Here is a 21,566-nt window from a genome sequence, read left to right on the forward strand (position 1 = left end):
CTAGTGAGAATGGCCAGCACTCAAATGTAGTGCACTACTTCCACTTCTTTCCCATAATGCTGCTGGGCAAATCCTGATCTGAGATCATGTTCTATCAATTGAGTATAAACGGCTTAGTGTTGTTTAATGGGCTCAAGGTGTGTATCCGTGTCTGATTCAGCTGGAATCTTGTGTTGTTTGTGTCTGATGGCTGCTGATGAATTGCATGGCCAATTTCATGTCACTTTAAGGCATTTGGAGTTATTTTCCGTTTAGTTATTTATTTTGTTTCAATGCAGATGTTTCTGGTCAAGTGCGAGAAGTAGAGCTCATTCATGCTGACGTACTCGAGATAATATTTCCCTTTCATACAACCACAGTCCCAAAATGTGTTGGCAGAATCATCTGTGAGGATGTCATCATGGACAAAATTACAGCTTATTATCCGTCTTATTTCTTTGCTTTATGATCCAGGGGGTTGAAAAATAAATGGATCCTGTTTATTGTGAAAGTTTACATTTTAGGGGCAATGTTAAATCTTAACTCACATTATATACAAGATTGTGTGTGAACATTGCTTGTCAAAAGTTATGATAAATTACAAACTTTAGTTTTGTGTTTTCCCTATTGTTCCATATATTATATATCTCTTTTCTAAGCCAAAAGTGTATTTATGCATACAGGATCAGAAAAAAAAGAAAGGAAAAAAACACTGACACGTGGCTCAACAAGAATGACGGCTTGATGATGTACGTAAGAAAGTTTAGAGGGAGTCTGTTGTTCATATTTATGTGCTTTCATATCTTGCACTATGAACATCTGTTTATTTTAATATGCCACTGCGGTTATCTGGCTGCAAATGAAAACGTATTTAAAAATATGTTCAGGTCATTATATTACATCTTTTTGCAATAATGAACTGTTTTGGAGTCCATGGAGTCATTGAGTTATTAATTATAGTGGCATAATTTCAGATGTGTATCATGCTTTAAAAAGTGTATCATGCTTTAAAAATCATAATTATATATATATATATATATATATATATATATATATATATATATATAATTTTTTTTTTTTTTTTCAAATACACAAATATGTTAAAACTTCAAAGAGTCAGAAACAATCAGTCCTGCAGAAATTGCATTAGTATAGACATTTCAGCCGTGATCCAATGAGACAGGGCATTTAATAAATTTGAATAGCTTATTAAAGTGAACATTCTAAAATATATATTTTTCCTTATATCCTGATTTAGAGATTTCCCACTACTGCCATATAACAAACAGTGATCCACAGTGGCAGTTTAAAGCTGAATAAAAAGTCTGAAGTAGGTTATTTAAAACAGTAATGAATACAAAATGTTCCTCTGAGTGCCACTGTTCTTCAGTGGAGTATTGCTATTTTTCCTTACATCCCTGAGTGTTTCTGCAGTGCGCATGAAACTGTCTTCCTGTACTGTGCGAGATGTTCTTTTTGTGCTTTCTAAACACTAAAATTTACCTCCATAAATTTTGAAGCACTATCATTTAATGGATGGTACAGATACTCTCTTAAAAGCCTGTGAAGACCATTACCAGATTTTGTTTATCACCATTCTGGCATGAAAGTATTTGCACATCAAAAGGCAATGGCATCCTATATTTGTTTCTCTTCAGCATTAGAATGTCATCTGCAAACAGTATGTAACTGAATGTTTTGAAATTGCCGTTCCTGGGACTCTTCTCAAAGGAGTTTGCATCCTTAGCAGCTGCTTATTTCCCACAAAAGAAGCATTTCTGTGCAAGGCCGGAAGTATATGATGTGATGTGATGTTTTGTGTGTTGTCAGGCTACAAAAAAAAACGCAAATAACATTGAAAACGTGTTTACTGGGGGTCATGTTGCACAAAAGACGTACAAAGTCAGGGAAGTCTTGTTTAAAGTGACTTCAATTCGTTTTGAATTGCTCTGTAATTTGAAAAATAAGTATTAAATATTAAAACCCAAATTATATGTACAATCCCAGTGGGAATTGTAATTTTCAAAAAATAAAATAAAATGTAAACAAATTTACATGACAGAATTTCTGCAACATGCTGTCCTGGCCCAGAACTGCTGTGATTGTATGGTCTCATTGTACCCTCTAGTGGACAAAAAATGTACTAAAATGTACTGTACTTTTTTCTATGAAAATCATTAAAATCATCTTAAAAAAAAAAAAAAAACCTAAATGAATAAAATGAACCAATAATTATAAATATTACACAGCTGTTTCACAGTTTGACTTAATTGAATACATTAGACATATTTCTGGACTTTTCTCGACTTAATTCTTTTCAGAAGACCTAATGAAGAATCTCCTAGCACTGTAAGAAACGTACTGTAAAACATAACGCTCGTTCATAACCCCCAAACCGCCGACCCTGCTGAACTCGCAGGGCTACAGCTGCAGCGTAAGACTTTGTTTGTTCAATGTACTCCACATTTCTGCTCCTCACCCCCATCTCTCTCTCACACACACACACTCCTCTTCATTTAGTCTTCTGTTTATGTTTTGCTGTGGGGGCAGGGGAAGGGGATGGGGCTGGGGCTAGGGCTGGTGGAGGTTTGGCCAGTGAAATCACAAGATCAACTCTAGGAAAGAGAAGTGGAGAACATATGATAAATTCAAGAAAGTAAACCATGGTTGTTGTAGTTATTTGAAGTCAGAACGAATGTGGTTTGATTATCATTTGTGTCTTTGTAGGGAGAAATTAAACAGGTGGATTAATTTATACTTAAAGGAATAGTTCACCCAAAAATAGCTGAAAATGTACTGATTCTGGCCATCCAAGATGTAGATTAGTTCGTTTCTTCAATGGAACAGATTTGGAGAAATTTAGCATTAAGTCTCTGATATATCATCTGCAGTGAATGGGTGCCACTATAAAGAGAGTCTATGTAAGCAATACGACTCCAGTCCATTTCTAATTAGCATCTTGTGTAGTGAATCACTGTGTAATTGTAATAAACAACTCCATCATTATGATGTATTTAGCTTCAAAATGTTGCTTCCAGCTAAAATATAGGTCTGCTATTTATAATATTGCTTTCTACAGAGAAAGTAATGTCAGGAGAGAAATATGCGACTAGTGAAAAGAGTCCAAAACAGTTCTAGACAAATATCATTTTGATGTCCAGCGTGGGGTGTTTTTATGCATTATACATTATTTTGACCAAAAATGAAAAGTTAAAACACCTTGGATTTGTTTATTACAAACATGTAACTTTTCACTTCACAAGATAATAATTGATGGACTGGATTATTGTAATCTTTTTATCAGCTGTTTGGACTCTCATTCTGATGGCACCCAATCACCGCACATTATCCATTGGTAAACAAGTCATGCATTGCTAAATTTTTCCAAATCTTTTCTGATGAGGATTAATCTGCACCGTGGATGGCCCTGAGAAAAAGTAAATTTTCAGCAATTTGTTTTCATCTTTGAGTGAACTGTTCCTTTAAGATGTAGGCTTGATTATTTTTTCCTGGCTCACTTTGAATCGTTTTCATTATGGCTCATGTCAGAATGATGAAGACTTACATTTCGGTTGCTTTTTCTACAAGTTTTTTGATTGCTCTGGCAATCTTGTCGATCCTTTCCTGTCAAAAATAGAAACAAAAATAAGTCCTAAGTCTAAAACAGCCTATGGTTACATGTGCATAAGTGAGATCTGAAAATAAGTGCATTTCTGGTTAGGAAAATAAGAAGGAGCAATTCCTAATTTCTAAACACATTTTGACCAACATAGCCCCAATTTAACCTTTACCTTTATATATATATATATATATATATATATGTGTGTGTGTGTGTGTGTGTGTGTGTGTGTAGGCCTGTGTGTAAAGTCCAGATGAGGCACACACTTACCTGCTGAAGTCTGTAAAACAGTGGCAGAGAGAAGGCACATATCACACCTGTTCAAAGGTGATGAATTACTGTATGTTAATATCACGTATCATCACAACAAAGCAGTAATACGCTATGAAGTATGATCCACATCACTCTGACTCTTAGTTACTGACATAAGGTCAGAAATAGTGTCAGCTGTGATTTGTGATGAATCTTTACAAATTTCAACAGGATATCCTTACCGCTCATCAACAGCGTGAGACCATTGGCTTGGACCCCCACATAGCTCAACAAATACAGGAACCCAACAAACTACACAAACCAAAAGAGAAAAAAGCATTATCTTTGGTTTTAAATCATTTTAGTTTTGATTATTTAATCATATTTAGATGTTAAATTAGATGCTTTATCCAAAGACATTACCAGTGCATTAAAGGTAGCCTATATATTTTTTACAGTATTTGTGTTTGCTGGGAATTTGAATCTATGGCTAGTACCAGGAACATTATATTCTTATAAGAATAAAAGTCAGGGTTTTTTTTGTTCAAATACGAATTTCTTTATTCTCACATGTGCTTTTTTCACAGAACCTTTGCCTTTGGGAATGAAAGCACATGGTGATAGTTCATATCAGGACTAATTATGTAAGAGAGTAGTATCCCCTGATGTGGTGAAAGTAGGCCGTAAATTGCAGTGAAAGCATGAAAACTGCTCGGTGCAGCTGAGGTGAGATATTTAAGACGCGTGTGAGACCTTCACTGAGTCCATGATGCTATCGATGAAGAACAGCCTCTTCAACTCGGTGACAGCCGTAGCAATCAGCAGAACGATTTGTTCCGCTATGCGAACTGTGTCCTCATCTGTCAGTGTACGGTCCTCGTCCAAATATGACCTTTTTAATAAAGAAAAGTGGAACAGCTGAGAAAGATTACATGTATTAATCCAGACTTATTTGAGTTGCTTTTCCCTCCGTCGAGCTCCTGCCAACTCATTCAATATTTTTTTTTTAAATCAGCACATCTGTTATGCATCTCAAGAATTAATATTTTAACCCATGATCAACTTGATATATGAGTGAACTCATCCGCTGAAACCAGCTTGCAAATAGGACAGACTGGGCGTCTGTAGCTTTATAAGCAACGTCACACAATTGTTGTTGTTTTCAAAGCACACTACAGTTGCACTTGTTTCGTTAGTGCATGAATAAGTGATTTTAAAACTAATCGACGCAAACACTGACAAGACTTCTGCTACTAGGCTACTTCCTTCTACTGTAAAGGGAAGAATTAGTTACACCTTTAGGGTTAAATCTATGTCAGACGCATTTGTTTAGAGCATACTCACTGAAAAGGATGAGATCCATCATTGAGGCGGGCAAGCGTCATGGCTTTGTAGAGCAGGCATACAGGGAGAGTGAAGGCCATGAAGCCTAAACCGAGGTTGGACAGGATCGTGATGGCACTGAGCTGGAATAAACAAGCCAAACCCACAACCAAACCTGTAAACACCAGCCCGGTGGTCCCCACATCTCGCCAGTATAACAGATCTGACACTAGAGAGGGTAAGAAAAATGAATGTGTGAAATGTCAGGGAAATAAACATACTGTATGAAGAGGCAGAGTGGTGGAAAGAAATGCAATGACCATGCAGCACTTCTTTTGTGGTAAAACAGACTATCATATACAAATGCAGATATTCATTAAATCTTTTAGTTTAATTAACATAACAGAATTTTGTCTTTCTCATCTAAATTTGAATTCAATTATTTTGGAAAATGAATAACAAAATAAATAAAATTCAGAGAATTAAAAACAAATAGCCTATCCCTCACTCTGGGCTTTTGAATTCAGATGACTCTTAATTTGATAAATGAAGTCAATTTGCACACACACACACACACACACACACATATATATATATATATATATATATATATATATATATATATATAGTTTTTTTATGTCATCTTATTGTCCAAGCACTATGTTATTTAAATGATACATTAATTATTGAAAAAAAAAAATAATTGATTTTCCTTTCGTGTAAACCCATGTCCAATAATGTATCATCATTCATAGGAAGAAGACAATAATTACGTTTCTCTTTTCCTTAAAAAGTATATCTGTTAATGTATTTGGTAAATTTCATATCCATAAAATAAATACATTTTAAACCTTTATTGAAGGATTTTATGGTTTGATATATTTATGATATATATATAGTTTTTTTTTTTTTTTTTTTTCCTGGGGTTACTCCACCTCAAAAAGAAACTTCCTCACCCTCATGTCGCATTCTGGTCATTTATCATGTTTGACAAAGGGCAGAAAATATAAGATAGCAAAATTAATGCCATATGTGAATATACAAATATCTGCAACCTTTTTTTAGTTAGCCAGCTGGAAGCTTTAGCAATGAGTGGTCATCTGTGTCAACACAACATTTGTTGAGTGTGATATAGTTCTACTCTGACCTGGATTAATTTAGAAATGTTATATAATGAGATGGCAACATGTGATCTTTAACTAATTGTTAAACAGTCTATTTTAATATGCTTTTAAAGATTAGTGATAATGTCTTTCAGTCAGGGAGTTTCTAACTTTGTTTGTGTAGAACTGATCTACCAGTAATGGGAGGGGTAGAGTACATAGAGAATATCCAAAAACAAAATATTACAAATATACTTGGTCTGTCTAAACATTGTCTGTCATTATTTCAGACTTGAATTTCAGGCAAAGTGAAGCAGGGTGAAAACACTCAAACAGCACAATCAGAGGATGATTAAAAGCTCAGTGGAATATGAAAACAATGCTGCAAAAAGCACATAAGAGAAAAGATGGACTTCAAAAAATCTATAGTAGTGGCTATAAAGTTGCAAGGACTTGAAATTTAGTTTTAATAAAAGTAATAAGGTTTCATTTAACACTGCTTATAAGTACAATCAATAAAACGTGTGATCATCAAGGCCGACTTTGCCAGAAGAAACACTTGATGAAACCACATTGTCCAACAAAGTTTTGTCACATTATACACCAAAGTCCAAACATGTCAAGTTTGTAAACACATAAAAAAAAAAATTCTGCACTTGAACAACTCATCTGTACCAAAAGTGAATCCAAAAGATTTGCACATTATTTTGTAAAATGGCTGTATTTTAGTGCAAATGTTACATATCTAAGACAAACATATGTCATAAATGGACAAGAAGCCTTCAAGTCAGAGAGTGCATTGACACAAACACAGCGGAACTGCTAATGGCAGTGTGCATTTTAAACGCCCCTTCCCCTGTTAAGCCATTAGACCCCAACAGCTGTTGATATTGATTATCCTCCAAACGCAGGTGCAAATCTGTGCTGTGGCGCTCACTGGGTGCAAAGCTGGACGAGCCTTTATCAGATCAATCCAAACTCTCTGAAATCTTCTCTGCATAAAATCTTCCACGTGGCCTTCACTCCTGCTAAAGCACTTCATTGCAGACTAACATGGCCGGGTCGGATTGAATCTCTCTGGGGAGATGTCTGCCAGCACTGCCAAAATAAGACTGAGCGAAGATCTCACCTCCTTCATTCAGACAGACATCAATGCATCCTTTTCTTGCCTCAAAATCCTAGATTCATGCATCGGTCGGATCTTGAAGGCAGTCCATATATCAGATTCCCATCGGGCTGCCAAGCTCCCATTGGGAAGTCCTGTGTGATGTTCTTACCGGTCAGCAGTATTACTGTACCTCTAGTGCACACTTAACTTTAATCTGATCCCCTAACCTCCCCCTTTCCCCTCGACACCTCACTCAGTTTCTGCCAACCTGCTTTTCACATGCCAGCACATTACACATGTAAACAATACAGCCCAGGAGAGCTCGATCCAAGCGCAGTGGAAGACTCTCACCTTTGCTGGCCATTTCTGCTGCTTCCACACCAAACCCCCTCTCCTCCCAGTGCTCCACGAACCCTCTGGGCTTTTTTTGGCCATCCTAGAGTTGTCAGCGGGAAGGGGTTGGCCGGACCTAATAATATCTCAACCACTTGGACACCCCATCTTTCTAAACTCACACACAGCTATCCTCCCTCATGGCCCGTTCAGAGCTTAAGGAACCTGAGACGTCAGCGTGTGTCTGTGTGTAGTCAAGTCTTCATCTCGAGGGAGATGGCTAACCTTAGATCCAAGCAAATTACTCAGACGTTCCTCAAAGAGCGCTGTGCTTTATCTTCTCACATGCTGTGAAAAGTGCTGGCCTTTAACACCCAGCTGAAGAAGTGTGTGTGTGTATGTACTGGTATCCAAATGTGTCCACAAGTATAGTAATACCAGCAATTTTTTTGGTTGCCATGAAGAAACAAGCTTATCATATAGAATGAAGTGTTCAAAAAAATCTAAAAGTGCAGACATTTTCCTGTGAGGGGTATGTGTGTAGGGTTAGCGTAAGGGGATAGAAAATACAGTTTGTACAGTATAAAAACCATTACACCTATGGAATGTCAACATATAATAATAGGAATACAAGTGTGTGTGTGTGTGTGTGTGTACAGTTCTATAATACTATAAATGATCATTTCAGTATAATTTATATAATATTTCAAAAATTAAATAATTATATAAGTAGAATAATAATGCATAATTTATTATCATTCTTATGTAATTTATGATGATACAATTTATATACATTAAATTAGATATAAATTATCATATAAAATGATGAAAGTATTGATGAAAAGACTAGAAAAATCCAAACTTCATTTTAATTTAAATTAACTATTTTTTTTTTTGTAATAATGATAATAATACTCTTGTTATTATTTCTTCATTTTATGTTTTTTTTTCTTCTTTTTTTCAGGCTGCTTAGGCGAGTAAGTACTACAAGCATCTGATTTAATGATCATTCTGCCATCAGACACATTTATTCATGAGCCATTTTTGTTTGCGTCCTTCCATGGAACCACACAAAGAGTTAAAATGACAAAAATAGCCTGTTATGTAATGTTTATGAATGCATTTTTTATTTACATAATCCACTCATCTGTCTGAATCAACCTTTATTAGTCTCCCAATTTCATATTTGAATATGCCATTCATGAATTCAGCTCAAGGCGAACCATGTTCTTTAATATGAATCTCTAAATCTCCGTCACATAACATATTTTTAAGCAGAGTGTACATTGTGCCTTCTCTCTCAGCCTTTCGCTCTTACTGGGCTGCTGTGAAAATCTGTTATGCACAATAATCTGTACATGTTAGGTAATCCCAAATTATCAAATGTTCAGCAGAGATGATTAACAGAGGGAGTTCAAGAGGAGAAACCGAGGGAGGGAGAGAGAGAGAGAGAGAGAGAGAGAGAGAGAGACACTGAACATGTGAAAGAGAGGGAGCCACTCTGCGAAAGGATTGCATGTCTGTGTGTACAACAAGAGCGAGGACACAGCCAGATGATTGGTGCACAGAAATAGCTCAGCCAATCAGAGCGATGACAGGAAAATAACGGGCTCAGACAGAGAGAAAGCTTAGAGAGAGGGAATATCACTGACATACAGAGGAGGAAGGCAACAAAAGTGGATCAAATTGGAAAGAGCCACTATGAGTACAGAAAGATTAGCTCTCAGTGAGATGTCTAGCAATGGGTAGAGTGACAGAAGGGAAAATCAGCCGTTCTACATCAGACCACTCGAGGATGCTTCAAGGTGCAGAATCAGCCTCTCGGGAGATAATGCTGTGAAGGCCCTGAGCGTAAAGGCTCAGCCGAATCAAAGCCAGCGAGCTACAGCACAGGGTGGAGGCCGTGAACGGATTTGAACAAGTGAAGAAAAAAGACATTATGAGGACATCAAGGAAAGGAAGTGTGGAAATGCCTGCTTTTGTTAGGCAGCTGGTGAAGGAGACCGAGAAAAGGGTCACCTCCTTTTTTAAAGGGGGACGAGGGGGAGGCGCAGGGGAGCTGTCTGTAGGCGAAGAGGGTGGAGAGGAGGAAGGGGTCATCCCTAGCCCATACTTGGACCGACCGGTTCTGGACAAGCACATGCAAGAGGGCTATGCCTCCTGGGGACTTACCTATGCCCTGGCCAGCATGCAGGGTTGGAGGGCCCACATGGAAGATTTCCACAACTGCTTCCCTCAGCTAGGAGGGGAACTGGCCCACTGGGGGTTCTTCGCTGTGTTTGATGGACACGCAGGGAGCGCAGTGGCCCAACACTGCTCCCGAAACCTGCTGGACCACATCCTGGGCACAGGTGAGCAGCAAGCTGTCCTACAAACAGCGGGACCTCTTGCATATTTTTGCCTTATACTCAGTGTTGGGATGGTTACTTTGGAAATGTACTAGGATACAGATTACAAGTTACTCTATTTAAAATGTCATAAATAGTGCAACTATTTCAGTAACTGTAAAAAATAAAGCATATACATAAAACCAAATAAGAAATTAAACCGTTATAAAATAAGCATGTGTCCTGCTTTGTACCCTAAACTCCTGAAACACTGCAGTTTTAGGAAAGAAATCAATCAAATCTTAATGCATTTGTAAATATTCAGATGTAACCCCATTCGTTATCATTAATATTTTCATAAGTAACTGTAATTTTTCTCTGAAACTGTAACAGATAACGGTTGCATTTTTTTTGTAATTAAATTACATAATTCTGTTACATGTAAGTTACTCCCCGACTCTACTCATATTTGTGCATCAATAGTCATTTGAGAGCACAGCAAACCTAATAACTGAGTGGCTTTTGAAGTGACAGAAATTAGATCATGTGGGAAATCGTATTGATCTCTTTAGAATAGATCCAAGAGGATCTCATCAGATTAGAATTATTGTAGACCTACTGTACACCCAAAGCCACAGCAACATTATTACCCAATTAAGCTGTGATCTTACAAGTCAATTGTGGTGTACAACACGTTCCTAAAGCCATTAGCAGTTGCGTAATGGTTGATCCTTGCTATCTGCTCTAAACAAGCCTTTAGGTTTGTCTTTGCGAACATGCAAACGTGATCTGTTTGAAGTCACCAAAAGGCCATGTTGGTTATTTAGTGACACAAGCTATTCCCTCTCAGGAAAGATCCGTGCAGATGACGATGTACTAAGGGTCACTGAGGGCATCAAGGAGGGCTTCTTTCTCATGGACAAGCACCTTCATGCCATGGCCTGCCGTGAGGGTTGGGAACGTGGAGGGACGACTGTCGTTGCCACCGCTATCACTCCACACCACATCTACTTTGTGAACTGCGGGGATTCTCGAGCAGTCTTGTGCCGTGCGGGACGGGTGGCCTTCTCGACGGAAGACCACAAGCCCTTCAGCCCCGGCGAGAGGGAGAGGATAGAGAACGCTGGAGGATCAGTCACTTTGCAGCGCGTGAACGGCTCGCTGGCAGTCTCCCGAGCGCTGGGGGACTTCGGTTACAAGACAGCCGAGTGGCGGCCGGTCACAGAACAGATGGTTTCGCCAGAGCCGGAAGTGTCTGCTGTGGAGCGCTCGCCAGCAGATGAGTTTCTGGTTCTGGCCTGCGATGGCGTGTGGGACACTGTCACGAATGAAGAGCTCTGTGCCTTCATACACAGCCGACTGCGTGTCTGCACAGACCTGAGAGAGGTCTGCTCCCAGGTCATCGACCTTTGCCTCTATAAGGTTAGTACGAACAGAAGATTTCTAGGCTGTTTCACTCTGTTTTCAATTGCTTGGTCCAAATGTTCTATTTCTCCTTAAACCCCTCCAAGTCTCTTTTCTATTTGCAGTTCTGGGACATTTCTGAATGTATTTTGAGTTCCAGAGTACTAGTGACTCTCCCCCATTCACTAGTACTGCTAGATATCAACTTACAGACAAGATAATGCCAGCTTCACTGCTCTAATCAAGTTATGTAATGTCACTTAAAACTTCAACTTTATATTTCGGCTTCTTAAATGTCACCATATGTTTGACCTATATAGGCAAACCAAAAACAATTTATACACCAGATATCATTTTTGATATATATTTTTTTATTTTATTAGTGGGTGCAGGACATTTTATTATACCCACAAATTATTCATACAGTGGACTACCAGTAAAATTTGGGGCCAAAAAATATTCAGACACTTTGACCTGACCGTGTTTTGTTTAAGTGTTTTTTCTTTAATTGCTAATGTGACCTTTTTACTCCACAAACTGCACAAAATTAAGTATTGCTTGGTAATTGGTTGACCTCAGTTGGTATCATATAATTAAGTACTTAAATTTAACAGCTCGAACAATTTTTGGTGGATTGTAATCCATTACCAGTGCTGGGTAAGTTACTTTCAAAAAGTAATTAATTACTTATTACATCTTCAATATTGTCAGTTACTTTTCTAATTACTCTGTCTGAATAGTAATTTAGTTACCCAATAAGTAACTTAATTATTTAAATCATTAATTTTAGTTAAAATCCCTTTAATAAACATTAAAGCAGAGACAATAGAAATTGAACTTAATTTTTTGAATTGGAGTCAAATGTGGAATAGTTTAGCATTTTAGTTTTAAAACAAATGTAATACTTAAAACATTTTAACAAAAAAAAAAAAAAAAAGCTGTAACCTTCTTTGGTTAACAAACTGCAAAATATCTGAATAGTAAAAAAAAAAAAAAAATGTATGTATGAGGCTGTTAGCATTACATTTCTCAAAGCAATGTAGTAGCCTACAATATTTTATACACACTCACATACTGTACATGTATTGGCAGTCTCATAATCAAATTTTGCCTAGTCCTTACAAAAAACTTTTTTTTTCTTCCCGTCATTCATGCACATATGCTTGTATTACCATACAGTACATAAACAACATTGATATTTTTTCAACTAAATACTTATTGCTTAGCACATTATTAACATCGACATCTGATAGTAGATCAGTAAACACTGAAGTAAATATTCATGTAACATTTATCACGGTGCAGTGTAAACATTCCCATTACTTTATATATCTATATCATATTATATATCATATGATAGCAAAAAAATATATATATATATATTTGACATTATATGTAGCCTAGTTTAAAAGTTATAGGCTATAGTAGAATAAAAAGCCTTAATCTGAATGCATATCATATTTCAACATATTGCACTCACTTCGAGATGGCAGAAAGCGCACCCTGTTTGTTTTCTTTATTTTACAAAAGCAAAATGTTTTGTTGTTTTCACATTTTCTAAACTATAGCAAATAAACTGTGATTATGTGAGAAATGTTGAAGGTTTCTGAATTTTGGTTTGACTGTATACAGGACTTTTAATATTTTCAATGAAGTCTCCTATGCTCACCAAGTCTGCATTTATGTGATGAAAAATACAGTAAAAACAGTAATCTTGTGAAATATTATCACAAAACTTTTTTCTATTTGAATATATTTTAAAATGTCATTTATTCCTGTGATGCAAAGCTGAATTTTCCACATTCATTATTCCAGTCTTCAGTGTCTCGTGCTTCTTCTGAAATCAAGTATACTGAATTTATAAAGACAAAAATATATTTGATAAAATAATAATTCCATTCGTCTGTATTTTAAAATTTAAATCTTAAATATGAACTGTCTTGGCTATGGCATCCAAAGCTGACTTTAGCCAGACTGTTACATTACGTAAGAGAAATACAGAACGGCCTTTAGGCTGCAGAAAAGGATGTGCTGACCTGAAAATGTCAACATCTTTCTCTCTGCAGTAAGCCAGATCTCTGCTCTGTCAGGACTGCACTTTGACCACCATCTCAAAGTAAGGCTGTGTTCAGCCACTAAACTGTAACGGAATAAACTACTTTTAACCTTGGTGTGAGGCGATTACAGCATTCTGCCTAGCATTGTGTCATGTAGGGATAGACAACCAGCAACATCCCTTAGAAATGAAGGATAAGGTCTGCATTAGCGTCACCAATTCCAATCTACTTAATCATCAACGTGAGGTAGTTGTCCTTAAAACAAAAGCCTCAAGACTGGCAGTTAGCATGATGCTAGTGCCTGCCTATCTAGAGAAACAGAGGAAAATGATACTGCCGAGTTTAACAATTAAATCATTTAGCAGACACCTGATTTGCATACCTAACTTTCTCTTGCTTTTTTTCTTTTGTCTATATCTAAAAGGGGAGCCTTGATAACATCAGCATCATTCTAGTTTGTTTTCCTGGCGCCCCCCAGCTGTCACCTGAAGCGCTGCACCAGGAGGCTGAGCTGGAGGACTTTCTAGAGTCCAAAGTAGCTGGTAAACCATCTGATTAAATTTAGCTTCTTTTGATGTTGCTCTCTAGATTTACATGACTTACATGATCAAAGATTGCAATCCTTTCAAATCATGGAGTCATATAATGGTTAAAGTAAATGGTCCTCTAACGGCCTGCATAAGGAATTAGATCATTGTCACGCATGTTTCTTTGACAGAGATATATGAAGAGCTGAGCACAAGAGGTGAGGAGCCTGATCTGCTGTCAGTTCTGACAGTACTGGCTTCCACAGTGATTCCTGGCCTTCCACCAGGGGGCGGCCTTCAGAGCAAGTGAGTGCATGCTGAACACCATGCTTTACTTCTGCTCAAAACAGCAGTCAGCAATTATCCAGGAGAGGTGTGAAAACCTGTTTCACAGAATCTGACATGAACATTTTTAGGCACAGCTGTTGCATGAAATAGATTAATCGCAGTTCCAGGGCTTTATAGAGGTTTATACCGATATAAAAATATAATTCGCTTTTTATTCATCTTTCTGCCATTTTTATGTTTTTATTGTTGTTGCTGTTGTTGTTAAAAGGATTTTTTAAATACTTGATATTAATTGATATAGAATTACTACTGATATTTTTTTATTTAATAATTTAAGCATTTATAATATTAATAACTCTTTTATTACTATTAATGATAATAATTTTAATAATAATAATAAAAGTGATTGATCAAGTAAATGGAAACAACATTTAAAATTAAATTTCAGTGACTGACTTTATGGACCAAAAATTTATAAATGTATATAATCTTTTGAAATATTTAAATGCATCATTGTTAAGAGAATAATAGAGTAGCTTCTCATTTTTATCAATATTGAGGTAATATATTCTTCCAAAATGCTTGATTGCAGTTAAAAAAAAGAAAAAGAAATAGTTGTATTGCACTTCATGAAATGGTGCTCGTGCTAAAGCAACAGATTAGAAAATCATCAAAATATATGATTTTAGTTGAAAGGATGACATATCCACCCTTGTGCTGCTGAGAAATGTCCAGGTACACTATGCTTTGTACAAAGCTTAGTACAGGCACTTTCTCTAAAACACCAATCCACTCCACAAGCTGAGCTCTAATAATAAGTACTTGTAATGACTGCCAAAAGAACAGAGGAATGAACTTTCAAATATCATATTTTCTTGACATTTGCAGGCGGAACTGTATCATTTCAGCCTATTATCAGCAGAAAGAGGCACAGCGATCTAGATTAGCCCAGGTAAGCTTCTGTACAGAATTATCCATTTTATATTATGTGTGTGTGTGTGTGTGTGTGTGTGTGTGTGTGTTAAAATTGCTAATGTTTATGTCATTAGTGTACATTAACTTTAATATGAATTCCTGTGATTTGTATCTTTTCAGGAACTCAGTCCTACAAATGCCAAATAGAGTCCATCTTACATGAACACTTGATGGATGTGCTAGATTGAGAAAGAAGTAAATCAGTTTTCTGTGTTTAAAACAAAAACAAAAAGAGAGAGAGAGAAAGATCTTTTTGGACAGCAAAAAAAAACAAAAAAAAAAAAACATTTTACTTCCTTCTTTTTGTATATTTCACGAATAACAAAACTTACAAAAAGCAATGCTGTGCCACAATGCAGGACAATGATGACTGTATATAAATTTGACTCTTTAGATTGTGATATGTTCAGTATTTTGCTTACCAAATGTATTCAATGAGTCTTACAGTCGACAAAACTCAGGTAATGTGTTCAAGCAGTGACAGCAAACTTTTGAAATTCTTTCCAGTCTTGGCATATAACAAGGTCATTATTTAAATTGATACAATAAAAAAAAGGCAGAACTTGATAAAACTCTTTGAGGAACAGTGACAAGCTAATACTTTTGGTAAATACTAAAGGAATAGTTCACACAAAAATGATTCACTTGTCTTTAAGGCTTAGTTCTTTTAGAAGCATGGTCAAAATTGTTTTGTTAAAAATATATATATATTTTGTGTGTGTGTGTGTGTGTGGGTGAGTGGGTGTGTGTGTGTGTCTGTGTGTGTGTCTGTGTGTGTGTGATAAAAGGATAAAAACAACAGCATACAGGTTTGAAAATACATGATGTTAAGTACATAACTAATGACAGGATTTTCATTTTTGTGTCAGCTATTCCTTTAAGAATTAAGGTATGCTTAAATCTCTAACTAGCAAATTCTATTAAATACAAGCACTTTTACATGTTTATACAGGCTCATAATATGGTCACAGAGTGCAACTTTTCCTGTTCTTGAATAGTTGTTTCCTGTAATACGCTCTTACTCTGTTTGCATGATCTTTACTGTGTTGCCTTACTGACCTCTTTGAAATGATGCCAATCTATAAGCGTGTAATATTCCCCAGATATTTCCTAATGACTATCAAATGAACTGATGCAGTGCTATATCATGTTGTGTAATCATCTTTGTGCACATTTTACAGATCTTGTGCAATATTTGTGCTAACATAAAGGTTGAGTAATAAAAATAAACAGATCAAGCTATTCATGAGATTTCAGTTTATTAATTTCTGTCCTACTACATAAAGAGACTTTATGGCCTATAGGTAATTATTATACCTATAGTAGTCATACATTAGTGAGTGTGTGTTTGAGCTCATATTTCAACACCATCGTCGTTAAGCAGTACCACTGTCATCCTGAAGAGAGCAGTAGAGACCCGCTCCTTATTTAACACCATCTCCAGTTTGCAAACCCTGTATTTACGTCACACCCAGAAACATATTTAATAAGCTTAATGTATGACGACTGGCTGCTGTTACACAGATATAAAGGACGCGAGTACAGCTATTACATTTGAAACATAAATCTTGATACCAAAATAAATATTTAACAAAGAAGATATATTTGTGTTTACATTATACAATATCTACAGAATCTATCCCCATGACTTGGTCTGTCTCTTGCACGCATTTGTATTCATCACTTAGGACAATCACTGACGGCAGCTTGATAGAAACAATTAAACAATGACTATTACTGACCATCTCCCTTTGATTTGACACTTGTGTTTCCTCCTCCGGGTCTGTGTCTGTGTAAGTGGCGTGGCTACATCTGCCTGGCTCTTGAAAATCAGTCTGTTTTCATGAAGAGCCGTTAAAGGATCTCTCCAGAGGCACAGTGTGATTGCTCACCACACCGGCCAATCACTTCAGCTGCAAAGTGACTCTGAGAAGCGATGTTACCATTAAAATCAAAGAAAGAAAAGAGCCTTCAGAACGCAGTTATTCAGAAATGCTAACATTCATCGTCCTTGTGATCTACAGAGGTAAATTGGCTATTTTAATTTGATCTAATTTGCTCTCTACTGTGTATCACAATAGTGGATGTACAGTTGACATCTTTAATTGCATACAATAAATGCTAAAACCTCTACTAACATACGTTTCCAGAGGACAGTACTGAATCATGGTTGGGGAGAATTCAGAACTGGAGAACTGGCTGTTTTTTAGTCAGTGAGTGTGAATTTGAATTGACAAACAGTTGGATAGGAATTTGGTTTGGAAAGACAAAGAGAGGAGTTGACTGTCTGTACAGCAAACTATTTTGGGAAAATTAGGTGTTTGGAAAAATTAGGTGTTTGGACAACCTTGTCCACAGAAGTTGATTTACTTAATATAATGAAATATTTAAATGAAACACTATTTAGTTTATAAATTCTTTTGGGCATTTCAAGCATGCCTATTTATCTGACTGTAAGACCTAAAGACATCAAACCTTTTTCCCCAACACAACTTTAAACTAAGGCAACATTCAAAGTTTGTCTTAAAGGCAAGACAAAAAAATGTAACTACTATAGGCTACTATTCCTTCACATGATTATTATCAAATAAAAATATCTTTATTTGTTTTTTGAAAATGAATTGATGTCTGACTGATAACAGAATTTTCATTTTGAAGTGAATCTCATTAACAAACTTTGAATTTCAATTCATTTTAAATATACTTCCCTATATTCAAATTCAAATTCTGCGTTCTGTTTGCTACCGCAACTTAAATGCAATTCAAATTCAGGAATTTTGATCCTGAAGCCATTCTCAATTCAGTTCTGAATAAAACACAACCCTCACTAAATTCATCTTTTGATAAAGTGCAATATCCAATGCCATCTTTATAATATCAAGCTACCTGTCAGCACTTGTCTCCTGAAGGCGGTTATTCATGATAGCAAAGGCGCCCACTCCACCGGAGAAGCCATTCTGGCGAACGTGGCTCTGTCTTGGATTACCGTGAGCAGTCTCTGAGAGTTGCTTCTGTAGAATGGCCAGAGAAACCTTGTTGGCCATAAAGTCATGGACTGAGATCATTTCTCCAGACAGTCTGCGCCCTGTCAGATAACCTCCATCTGGTCCTAAGCCAGCATCAGTCTCACTATCACAAACTGTTTCCACTGATGCATTAGTGAAGCGCTTTCCTGACGCTTCGTTAGCCAGGGCAGGGTGCACGGCATTGCGCTTTTGAGCCCTCTGCCGGGAATGTCCCGATGGAGGGTGGTGGTTGTGCCGCTGGTTGGGAATTCGTGGAAAGCAGCAGCAACAACAGGCCTGACCTCGTCTTCTGTATGGACGGCCATGGCACAGACACTGAGCTTTGCTGCAGCCCAGTTTGCCGAGGATCCAGTTGAGCGTCTGCTTGATAATTATGGAAATGACATTAAACAGGGAATAAATGCAACAAACACCCATGAGGATGAAGAGGCAGTTGCCGAGACGGTAGGCTTCTTGAGCTTTATAGCTCTCCCGTTGGCTGCTCACCACATCCCCGAAGCCAATGGTGCTGAAGGCCACAAAGCAGAAGTACAAGGACTCAAAGTATTCCCAGTCCTCCATGGCAGAGTACAACGCAGACGCACTGCATGCGATCAGCAGGGCGGCGATGCCCAGAATGAGCATTACGTAGTAGACCGATGGTTTCCAGCCCTCCAGACTGTCGTCCTCGCTCCTGGCCTCCTCTCCTCCCACGCCGGAGCGGCGCAGTTGGCGCTCGTGACACCAGCGCATGATGTAGGCCAACATCGTGATGATGCGCTCCAGGAAAAGGTTGAAGAAGAGGATTGTTGCTGCGCAGCCAAGGAGTCCATAGAATATCAAAAAGATCTTACCTGCAATGGTGACAGGAGTGGTCATGCCAAAGCCTGGAAGGAAATAGGAAACAGTTCCTTTTTTGCTGATGTATTTTCAATGAATTCATGACTATTAAAAACATGCCACTCCAGACTGCTATGGTTTTATGTCTTCAGTGGAACACAAAGATTATTTTTTTTTTTCACACAGCTTACTAACTGCCACAAAACATAATTTATATCTTATTTATGTTTTGGTACATCCAATATGAGTACTAAAAGTACTTGTCACAATAACAGCAATAGAAAATAATGTTTGCCAACAAATTTTACCTGTAAGGTTATTGAAGGTGGGGCAAGTTGGAAATAAATATCGTAAATAAAAGTTGGGAATTTTATACAATTAAGGTTAATTTACTTTCGCATTGCTTATTTTCTTTTGTTTAATTTAAAGGAGGAGCTTGGATGTTTTGGAAGAAAACATTTTGGGTTTTTTTTTCAATAGAAGTGTGCACTTTGGCCAGTCTTTAGTATCATTGATGTACTGTTATAGGTTTTTTTTTGTCATATATATATATATATATATATATGATTTTGTGTCTATTTCAAAAATATATATTTTATTTATATTATAGTTCCATCAGCTTTTTTAATATATTTAATAAGGTTTTCAGTATATTTTTAATGCAAAATATTTTTTTTTATTTAGTTTCTGTTTGTCTAGTTTATAGTTATTTTAGTACTTAAACTAAATGAAACTGACATATCTTGTCTCGGCAAATAGTTGAATAAAAAAGTTGATATGTTTATATATATATATATATATATATATATATATATATATATATTATTATTATTATTTTTTTTATTATTGTTTCGGCTTTAGTGGTCAATAACAACCCTGCATGCAGCTCAAACAGTAGAGCACTGTACTAACAATGCCATGGTCATGGGTTCAATTCCTAGGGAATGTATAAACTAATAGAAAAAACGTACATAATTTGAATACAATGCGTGTCACTTTAGATAAAAGTGTGATTTCTGTAAATTCTCTTTTTGGCTAATTTATTTGCATTTATGAAAATCTGAATGCAATGTTGTATGAACTCACCAATTGTGGAGACCACTGTAGCAACAAAGTAGAAAGCCCCTGAGAAATCCCAGCGGGGCCTAAGTTTGTCCACACGGATCCCAGCCACAAAGGCCTCCTCATATTGCTTTAGCAGGACATATAGGGATTTCAGATTTATGCTGTTTTGCTCCGTGAAGTTGGCCAGCTGTTCGTCCCAGCGTCTGTGAGCCTGCAGCTCGGAGGGATGCTCGAGTGCGGAGAACACCATCGCCCCACACAGCAGGTAGAGGAGGATGAGGGCCGCCAACAAGCCAAAACGGGCATTATCTTCATTCATGTGAAGTGGGAGGCAACAGCTGTTGCTGACATCTCTTCCACGTGGCATGACTTGATCACCAGCAGGGAATGACAAGAACAGGCAAACATGCACAGCCACTAACACAGACACAAGAAACAAACACTCCCACTCACAATCAAAACAACCATATACTTGGGATTAAAAAGACATACAGAGTCACATGAATTCTCTGTGTTGCTCTTGTTTTCAGACAAAGTTCTTCATGTCCATTAACATTCTTCTGGACTCATAACCTCATCACTTTCTCCGATGGCACCATCGTAAAAAGCAAGGTTATCAGGTAAAATGACACATGGTCCAGGAAATAAGACCTCCAGATACACCTTTTGGGTTAGCAGGTAACAGTACGCAGGCAAGTGCAAGATTGTTATCTTTTGCCATCTCACTGTCCAAGTATAGCTGGTGCCACACCAGTCAGTAATAATGCTGTGGTCTTTATGTGAAATCATCCTTGAGCTGGCTAAAAACAAAACAAACAACATATATCACTACTTTTAGTCAAAAGGATTTAATATATATATATATATATATATATATATATATATATATATATATATATATATATATATATATATATATAAGCTGTAAATGCAGTACATTAGTATCATAGAACATCTCTAGATCTTGACTATTAATTTTTTTAATTTATCATACACACAGTATGACAAAATAGACCATTGTTTTATTATACACATATTTAACATTTTAATTGAGTTTTTTTTTAATAGCACTATTTAAAAAAATATTACACATTAATTAGATCACTGATTGCTATCAACACATGGTTGGCTACTCTAAGAAAATGTAAGTCACTTTCCCCTAATTTGATAATGAATGATTTATTAATCACAAACAAACTTTTAGAGTGGTAAAATTGAAGGTTACCCACCTGATTTAATATTTGATGAAAAGCACCGTTGTCATCATAGTCCTCCAAACCATTTTGCTATGTTAATGGAGCAAGTTAAAAGAATCAAAACTGGTGGAAACATTTAGTTAAATTTAATAACCGCCGTTTATT

The 21,566-nt window shown here is 36.7% G+C and overlaps 3 protein-coding genes across 3 annotated transcripts; 1 reads left to right on the forward strand and 2 right to left on the reverse strand.

The window, feature by feature from the left end:
- Positions 1 to 1,829: 1,829 nt before the first annotated feature.
- LOC127985945 (reticulon-2-like) lies at positions 1,830 to 7,849 on the reverse strand. Its single transcript, XM_052588159.1, has 7 exons — positions 7,736 to 7,849; positions 5,195 to 5,402; positions 4,604 to 4,742; positions 4,093 to 4,162; positions 3,869 to 3,915; positions 3,545 to 3,603; positions 1,830 to 2,594 (listed from the first exon to the last, which is right to left on the reverse strand). The coding sequence occupies exons 1-7, from the start codon at positions 7,746 to 7,748 to the stop codon at positions 2,492 to 2,494; spliced, it is 639 nt and encodes a 212-aa protein (XP_052444119.1). The 5' UTR covers positions 7,749 to 7,849; the 3' UTR covers positions 1,830 to 2,491.
- A 1,482-nt stretch (positions 7,850 to 9,331) lies between these two features.
- ppm1nb (protein phosphatase, Mg2+/Mn2+ dependent, 1Nb (putative)) lies at positions 9,332 to 16,537 on the forward strand. Its single transcript, XM_052588151.1, has 6 exons — positions 9,332 to 10,068; positions 10,895 to 11,466; positions 13,930 to 14,047; positions 14,224 to 14,338; positions 15,209 to 15,272; positions 15,416 to 16,537. The coding sequence occupies exons 1-6, from the start codon at positions 9,657 to 9,659 to the stop codon at positions 15,440 to 15,442; spliced, it is 1,308 nt and encodes a 435-aa protein (XP_052444111.1). The 5' UTR covers positions 9,332 to 9,656; the 3' UTR covers positions 15,443 to 16,537.
- A 1,456-nt stretch (positions 16,538 to 17,993) lies between these two features.
- Positions 17,994 to 21,001, reverse strand: LOC127985937 (potassium channel subfamily K member 13-like). Its single transcript, XM_052588150.1, has 2 exons — positions 20,227 to 21,001; positions 17,994 to 19,187 (listed from the first exon to the last, which is right to left on the reverse strand). Exons 1-2 carry the CDS (start codon positions 20,570 to 20,572, stop codon positions 18,178 to 18,180), a joined length of 1,356 nt encoding a protein of 451 aa, XP_052444110.1. The 5' UTR covers positions 20,573 to 21,001; the 3' UTR covers positions 17,994 to 18,177.
- Positions 21,002 to 21,566: the final 565 nt, after the last annotated feature.

The sequence above is a fragment of the Carassius gibelio genome, chromosome B21, assembly GCF_023724105.1.
Source record: "Carassius gibelio isolate Cgi1373 ecotype wild population from Czech Republic chromosome B21, carGib1.2-hapl.c, whole genome shotgun sequence".
Taxonomy (NCBI): domain Eukaryota; kingdom Metazoa; phylum Chordata; class Actinopteri; order Cypriniformes; family Cyprinidae; genus Carassius; species Carassius gibelio.